This window comes from Zea mays, chromosome 4 (genome assembly GCF_902167145.1).
Source record: "Zea mays cultivar B73 chromosome 4, Zm-B73-REFERENCE-NAM-5.0, whole genome shotgun sequence".
NCBI lineage: Eukaryota > Viridiplantae > Streptophyta > Magnoliopsida > Poales > Poaceae > Zea > Zea mays.
The window spans coordinates 23,387,827-23,396,735 of NC_050099.1; the positions used below are offsets into that span (position 1 = coordinate 23,387,827).

General features: G+C 45.4%; 1 protein-coding gene across 1 annotated transcript; it reads left to right on the forward strand.

The window, feature by feature from the left end:
- Positions 1-6,430: 6,430 nt before the first annotated feature.
- On the forward strand, positions 6,431-7,445 carry LOC100278397 (uncharacterized). The gene is given in 3 exon segments (NM_001151690.1): positions 6,431-6,954; positions 7,020-7,157; positions 7,242-7,445. Coding segments are annotated over 3 exon segments (477 nt in total). The 5' UTR covers positions 6,431-6,656; the 3' UTR covers positions 7,283-7,445.
- Positions 7,446-8,909: the final 1,464 nt, after the last annotated feature.

Genomic DNA, 8,909 nt, shown 5'->3' on the forward strand with positions numbered 1-8,909 from the left:
TCTTCAGGAACACACACACACACAAAAAACCCCCTAGATATTTTCTTCATGCGGCTGCATGCTTGAATGCTTGATGCCTGTAGTACTACTACTTGTTTTGACGACCGTACGTACGTGGCTCTGGATACTGTGCCGCGTTCAAAAAAAAAAGAAAAAAAGAGGGACCTGTTGGTTGTGGTTTGTGGCCTGATTAGAAAGAACGGCTGGAGTTGCCTGGCTAGCTCGGCCGGTCTTGCTTTGCCTTTTTGGAAAGCGCAAGCGCGAGCGCTCTCTCTCTGCCCCTGCCCCTGCCCCTGTTGTATTTGCACCTGCTAGCTCTACGACTACGTGTATACTCCACGCCGGCTTGACCTCTCCTTTAGTCCTTTCCAGTACAAACTGGTTTGCTGTTGTTGTTGTTGTTCCGGGCGGGAAATAGTAAATAGAAATTCAGTCCTTCTTGCGTGCGTGCGTCCCTGGCATCTCCCCCCTTGTCAAATCTCCCAACCTTGCTACTCCCTCCTCCGTTCCAAAAACTAATATAATCCGTTTTAGAGTAAATACATATTTATTAATTATCTTATAAATATAGCTTATACGTATATATACATTCATTATTATTCATTAGAATGTAGACGAAAAAATAGATCAAAAGGAAATATATTTTAGGACCGATGAAGATTTTTTTTCTGTGAGATCCTTAATTACCGTTCTTTGTTATCTATCACATTCTTTTTTATTTATTATGGTTTAGTTAAAAATGAATTAGAATGCGATAAATATTCGACAACATAGCTATTACTTCATATTCGAAAATGGAAAATTGCGTGTCTTAACTCTGGCACCGACATCGCTCGTCCCTCTTTGTTGGGTCCCAAAATCTGCGGCGCGCGGCACCGGCCGCCCTCGTCGTACTCGTACAGTCGTTCATACTGGATCCATGACGTCATACCACCCCTGGCCCCTTGATTAGCGCCACATGGTCAACTCCCTACTTGCTGCATGGTGCATGCCCTCAGTCTACACGTTCTACACTGTTTGAACTTAATCCGTCAAGTCAAATGCCTGAGCTGCACCATCGGTGCTCCTCTAGTCTTGCCTTCCCCTAGCTACTTGCCGCTTCGGTGCGTGTGTACATCTTGTTTCACAGTGTCTCAACGCAACTTGATGCACCAAGCACTACCGGAATTTGGCTCTTTGCCGAGTGCCATATTCTTTGCCGAGTGTTTTATTTCGGGCACTCGGCAAAGAGCTCTTTGCCGAGTGCCACGCAAAAAACCCTCGGTAAAAGAAAACATTCAGCGAAGAAGCTCTTTGCCGAGTGTTTTATTTTTGACACTCGGCAAAGGGCTCTTTGCCGAGTGTCACAAATACAACACTCGGCAAAGAGCTCTTTGCCGAGTGTTTTTTCTCCAACACTAGGCAAAGACAACTTAAAAATCACATTTTAAAGTAGTAAATTAATTCAAATAAAAAAGTTTTCAACTACAAATTTGTATAACTCATCATGATGTACAATTTATATATTGAACATTTCTTCATATGACAAAATAAAAATAAATTTGTTCATAAAACCTATATCTCTCTCGTAGATTATGAAACTACGAGAGAGACGTATAGAATTTGTGCATATTGTTAGAACCATCATCTGAGATAAACAAATTACCAAACAACCAAAATAAACTTTGTATATCTTGAGAAGTTATAGAAGTTTATAGTTGACAACTTTTTCATTTGAAGTCATATTGTCAACGAAAACTACGTCTAAATTTAAAAAATTTAAAATTTGAATTTTGAAAACGACTTCGAAAGGAAAAACCACCAACATAAAAGTTGTAGGTATTGAAGAGTTATGAAACTTTGTAGTTGACAATGTTTTAGTTTGAAATCATCTTGTTATGCAAAACTATGTTTGAATTTTGAAATTTGAATTTTTCAAACTGTATCGGATGGAAAAACCACCAAAATAAAAGTTGTAGGTCTTGAAATGTAATGAAACTTTGTAGTTGACACTTTTTTGATTTGAAATCATCTTATCATTGAAAATTTCGTGTGAAGTTTCTAAATTTAAAATTCAAATTTTATAAACGGTCTCGGATGTAGAATCTATTAAAATAAAACTTTTAGATCTCAAAAAGTTATGCAACTTTATAGTTGGTCACATTTTCAAATGAACTCATTTAGTGCCTTAAATAATCAAATTACTCTCAATTTGTTATAGTACATGGGGAATGAAAACGTAATATAAACATAATTGGTGTAGTAGTGTAGTGGTATAGGAGGGTATGCGCGAGAGAGAGAGTTGCGAGTTCGAATCTCACCATTTACAAAACATATAAGTTTGATTCAAAATAATAGTAAAAAATGATAGGGCAACGGGTACGGTAATAGAGTAGGATTGGAGAGTTGTTCCTAAGAATTTAAAAAATGTTTTGCTATTTTTTTTAATTTTTTTGATTCTTAATTTGCCGAGTGTTTTTCTTTGCCGAGTGCTTTTTGACACTCGACAAAGTCTTTGCCGAGTGTCCGAAAAAAAGCACTCGGCAAAGAACCCTTTGCCGATGAAATCTTTGCCGAGTGTTCTTTGCCGAGTGTTACACTCGGCAAAGCCTTTGCCGAGTGTAAAATAGCCTTTGCCGAGTGTCTTAGACACTCGGCAAAGAACGCGATTCCGGTAGTGAAGTCAAATGCTTGACTTGTGACATGAATCAGTTTATGCATGGAAGCCTAGTGAATCTTGGTAGCATAAATTGATTTGTTTATCAAAGTAAAACATCTTTTCTTTACATATATGTACATAGCACAAATAGATCATTGTTCATGTCGTTAAACAATATATATAAACCCACCTTTTGCGTCATGTTTACTCACTACACCTTGAGGGCTTATTTGGAAGCAAGTGGAAGGGATTCTAGTCCTCTACATTCCATTTGCTTCCAAACAAATCCTAATTTTTTTTTCTTCTTAGCGAATCTTGGTGACCGCTTTGGATTGTATAATCTCACTTCTTTTGGACAACCCCAAACATAGAGGTGCCTTAGACAAGTTTTTCTTCTTTGTCCACAATTCATAAGGGGTTTTATAAACTACGTTACTAGCAACTTTGTTCATCAATACACAATGGCCCTTAGTTCATAGGAGTGCATCCACAACAACAAATGTACACTCTAGCTAGTAGGTTTGGGCAAAATAAACCGAAAACCGAAAAAACCGAACCGAATAGCCAGAATTGAAACCAAACTAATTGTCGGCGTTTCGAGACCGGGGGGTCCCTCGGGCCGACGAGTGAGTGTCGCCGCGTGCCCCAGCCCAGATGGGTCGAGCGCGAGGGCGAGCGCGAAGGGGGGAAGGAGCGAGGCGGCCGGAGATCGGCGTGAGAGAGGTGGGAATCCCGCGGCCTTCGTGTTCGTCCCGCGCCCAGGTCGGGTGCGCTTGCAGTAGGGGGTTACAAGCGTCCACGCGGGAGAGGGAAGCGAGCGGCCCCAAGAGAGCGCCTGTCTCGTCCTCGTCCCCACGCGGCCAACCCTCTGTAAGAGGGCCCTGGTCCTTCCTTTTATAGGCGTAAGGAGAGGATCCAGGTGTACAATGGGGGATGTAGCAGAGTGCTACGTGTCTAGCGGAGGGGAGCTAGCGCCCTAAGTACATGCCATCGTGGCAGCCGGAGAGGTTTTGGCACCCGGTTCGTGTGGTGTCGTGGCCGTCGGAGGAGCGCTGGAGCCTGGTGGAGGGACAGCTGTCGGGGCTGTCGAGTCCTTGCTGACGTCTTCTTGCTTCCGTAAGGGGGCTGAGAGCCGCCGTCGTCAGGGAGCGTGCGGGGCGCCATCATTGCCTATCTGGCGGAGCGAGCCAGATGGGACGCCGGTCTTGTTCCCCGTAGCCTGAGTCAGCTCGGGGTAGGGTGATGATGGCGCCTCCTGTCGACGTGGTCGGTCCGCGCCCTAGGTTGGGCGATGTGGAGGCTCCTCCGAGGTCGAGGTCGAGTCTGTCTTCCGTGGCCGAGGTCGAGTCCGAGTCCCTGGGTGAGGCGGAGACCGTCGGCTGAGGCCAGGGCGGAGCCCGAGCCCTAGGGTCGGGCGAAGCGGAGTTCGTCGTCTTCCGGGGCTGAGCCCAAGTCTGAGCTCTGGGTCGGGCGGAGTGGAGTTCGTCGTCTTCCGGGGCTGAGCCCAAGTCTGAGCCCTGGGTCGGGCGGAGTGGAGTTCGTCGTCTTCCGGGGCTGAGCCCAAGTCCGAGCCCTGGGTCGAGCGGAGCGGAGTTCGCCGTCTTCCGGGGCTTAGCCCGAGTCCGAGCCCTGGGTCGGGCGGAGCGGAGTTCGCCGTCTTCAGGGGCTGAGCCCGAGTCCGAGCCCTGGGTCGGGCGGAGCGGAGTTCGCCGTCTTCCGGGGCTTAGCCCGAGTCCGAGCCCTGGGTCGGGCGGAGTGGAGTTCGCCGTCTTCAGGGGCTGAGCCCGAGTCCGAGCCCTGGGTCGGGCGGAGCGGAGTTCGCCGTCTTCAGGGGCTGAGCCCGAGTCCGAGCCCTGGGTCGGGCGAAGCGGAACTTCCTAGGGTGCCTGCGGCCGGGCCTGACTGCCTGTCAGCCTCACTCTGTCAAGTGGCACCGCAGTCGGAGTGGCGCAGGCGGTGCTGTCCTTCTGTCAGGCCGGTTAGTGGAGCGGCGAAGTGACGGCGGTCACTTCGGCTCTGCCGGGGGGCGTGCGTCAGGGTAAAGGTGTCTGGCCACCTTTGCGTTAAATGCTCCTGCGATTTGGTCGGTCGGTGCGGCGATTTAGTCAGGGTTGCTTCTTAGCGAAGGCAGGGCCATGGGCGAGCCGGAAATACGTTCGCCATCGGAGGGGGGCCTCGGGCGAGACGGAAACCCTTCGGGGTCGGCTGCCCTTGTCCGAGGCTAGGCTCGGGCGAGGCATGATCGAGTCACTCGAATGGACTGATCCCTGACTTAATCGCACCCATCAGGCCTTTGCAGCTTTATGCTGATGGGGGTTACCAGCTGGGAATTAGGAGTCTTGAGGGTACCCCTAATTATGGTCCCCGACAGTAGCCCCCGAGCCTCGAAGGGAGTGTTAGCACTCGCTTGGAGGCTTTCGTCGCACTTTTTTGCAAGGGGACCAGCCTTTCTCGGTTGCATTTTGTTCCGGTGGGTGCGCGCGAGCGCACCCGCCGGGTGTAGCCCCCGAGGCCTCGGAGGCACTACTAGAAATATACTTATTTAAGACGCACATTTTAAGACATATATCAATGTATTTTATAGAACCGTCTTTTATCATATGGTGCTGAGTAAGTTAAGACGGTTTGTTGGAGATCCGTCTTTAATAAACAAGTGTTTTGAGACAGTTACATACTAAGAAATGTCTTATATTGATTTAAGACGGATTGTTATTGAAAACCGTCTCAAATCAATATACCTTTTGAGTCATTAAGATTGCAAGAATTGTCTTAGATTTTGGTTAGCATATTAGACACTTTTGTATATGAAACCATCTCAAATAAAGATATTATTAGAGTCGTTTAGACTATAAGAATTGTCTTAGATGTTAGTGGGTGTAACACCCCGGGTGTTTATCGTCTGCTCGACCACGAGTGCGGACTTTAACACGTAATAGCTGTAAATGTAAAGGTCACTAAATTTTAATCATCCTCGTTTTTCACGATTTTGATATCGTCTCTGTCTCCATCTGTCTAAATTGTCCTAATTTATTTGGCAAAATTTAGACTTTGGTAATTTTCGGAACATCGAATCTAGTATTGTTTGAGTTAAGCCATCAACGTCTTGCCCAAACTTTAATTCTAGAAATCGGATCTGGTTTCTTAAACTTCATCTGAAATTCTTTTACGCTTGCGTTGCACATGTCTTTATGTGGCCTGGCATCATGGCGTGTGGCAGGTGCTAACCAGTGTCTGGACAACGCACAACCTCTCGCCCATGTGAACGATACGTGAGGTCGCTTCCGAAAGGATCACATTTTTTATGTCGCATCAATCTCGCGTATTTATTTTGCGAAATGTTGAGTCTAGTATCCATTTAAAATTTATGGATTAAGAGAATTTGAATTTGGAATCTCGACCCACTCTTGTGTTTGTTGTCCTAAGCAAATTTTATTAGAAACTCGACGACAACAATATTGATGCAAAATTAAAACGGACCGATATAACTAGAACCGAACTGAGTACTCGTAATTAATCTATTTCACTATCTACAACTGTGGAAATTTGTCTGGTCCGAAAATACCTCCCATTGTAAGCGCAGTCCAAAAACATCAAAATTTATATTATTTTGATGGGTCTGTTTACATCTCATTTGGATTCAAATCCTAGAACTAAATTACCTATATGTTCTTTTGTGAAATGTTGGAGAAGGAAAAATCTAATTTTTTCTCTTATCTTCTCCACCGCTCAAGCTCCTCTACTCCTTATCCACGCGGCCCATTATTTCCTAGAAGCTACGGACATCATTTCTCCTTCATCCCCATCTCTTCCTCAAGCTCTAGCCGAACTCCCTCACGCCATCCTCTTTCCTGGTGTTCATCCCTGCGGCAACCACCACTTGGGCGCTCCTCTCCCTGCCCCTCCCATGGCGGCTCCCCCTGGATCCCTCCCTGCGCGGCCCCTCTCCCGTGGATGGTGCCGCCCCTTCCTGCAGCACGTCGTGCTCCCTCCCCTGGCGCCCTCGTCCCCAACGCCGGAAATGCCGCTGCTGCTCCACCAGCCGCTACTGCTCCTGAACGCCAGTGCCGACCACCATCTCCCATGGCGCAGGAGCTCCCCAATCTCCTCTTGCCAGGGCGCCGTCGCTGAGCTCGCCCTGCCCCAGCCATGGACGCCGTCGGGCCACCCGTCTCCTATCTCCCCTCGCCCTCATCCTCTGGCTGCTGCCCCTTCCTATTCCTGGTGGCTGAGTCTTCTTCCATGGATGCTGGCTGTGCTGCCCTCCCTGGTGCTCACCTCTGCCCCCTGCGTTGGATGGCCGGTTGCTCCTGCCCTAGGTTTGTCAAGCGCTAACTCTGCTCCATCTATCCCTGCTCGAATCTTGCTGATTGGCCCTGCGCAGATTATCCTCATGCCCGGCCGCGGTACAACAGCAACAGCCATGAAACCCCATCGTGTCGCGCCCTCGACGTGTTCGACGGAATATCGCAGCACGTGCCGACCCGATCTGCAGCCCTGGTTGCGAGGACGTCGAACCCCGGTGAGCCCCTCGCTAGTAGCCTATTGTTTTCCGCATCCCTAGTGCTTGATAAAATGTTGAACCGTTGTGTGTCGTTAACCGCAGCTACCGTCGACGTTGTGCCTCGCGCTTCACCAATGCGATGAAATGTCTGAGCGAATAGACGGCATGCGACCCGAGTTTGATTCTGCCAGGTTGTTTGATGTGTATTTTACTCATTGTGATTTAGTTGATGTGTTTGTATGTGCGAGGTGATGAGAAAAATAAAGGAGATGCGTCGTTCGATAATAAAGATTAAGTTAAAATGTAGTTTATGGTGTGAAGAGTGTCGATAAATATGTATGCCATTGTGTGATATGGCATAAGTTAGAATTAAGGCGAGTATGTATTGTATTATGAAACTAATTAGAGATATGCATGATGCTTGTAAGTGGATTGTACGCAGAGTACTTTGGTAAGGGTATTTCTCAAGTATAAATGATTTGGTTATTGTATATGAATTGAGTGATCAAGTTAATAATGTAAAAACAACGTTTAGTACTTATAGCGCTTTGCCGACAAGATTTATTGGTGGTTGAGTGAATTTCTAATGTATGGTGACATGAATGCCTTGTTGTATTATGTGGTTTTAGTTCTACTAAAGATAAAGTGTTGAGTGTTCTAAATGTTAAAAGCATGATAAGTGTAGAAGTTAAATAAGATCTAAGTTAGAGTTCTTGCTGTTTGGACTGCATGTCCAATTTTATGACGTGGCTAGTTAAGTAAAGTAAACCGTGTTTTCTGTAGAAATGTAATATATAAAACTTGTAGATAATCTTTTTATCTTTCTTGTGTAAAAATTGCATGACCATAGGTTCAGTAGTTTAGGAGTTATGATTTTTCCAAGTCCAGTTTCAGAATCTGTCCAGATTCTGTACTGATTTCGAAAATGACCTTGTTTGTCCAAGTTAAACTGAGAATTAGCTCTTAGTAATTATAGGATAATTGTAGTACTTTTCTTAAGCTTTCCAACAAATTTTGGATCACCCTTTTTGGTGATCTATAAATTAAGTTACAGCTGTTTGAGTTAGTATCTCTGAATCTATCCAAATCTGGACAGCAATGTTTGTTTGTATTAACTGACTTCGATACACATTGAATCACTTTGAGATGATTATAAATGAATTATAGACAATTCTATTAGCTTTCTAAAAAGTCTAGGATCACCTGATTTGGATTTATGAAACTCCAGTTATGGATTTTTGAAGTGAAGAGCCGAATTCTGTCCAAATCTGGACAGAATTAAAGTTTAGCACTGTTTGACCATTCAAACTGTTGAATCATGTTGTGATGATAATATAAGAGTTATAGGACAAGTTTGGGAGCCACAAAACCGGAGAGGATTCCAGAGGCTAAATTCTCCTTCTTATTTAAAATTGAATAAAAAAGGGAATTTATCCTCTCCAATCCTCTCCGGGTTTATAGCTCCCAAACTAGCTCATAGAGGACTTTCTAAGCTTTCCAGAAAGTCCTAGTTTACTATTTTTGGATGCATATTTTGTGAGTTATGAATAAAACAATTAATCGTTATGCTGTTGTCTACATGTTTTTGTGCATGTCCGAGAACGGTTGCTCGACTTCTTCATGAATGAGGTGATAGACATTAGTGGATCATGCAGGGTTGAGGGTGCTTCATATAACTAAATCTAGCATGGCTTCCTAGGTAAGATGTTACATTCATATAACCTTTTACATCATATGCCACATTGTGAGGTGTTCATCTGTGTCTAACTA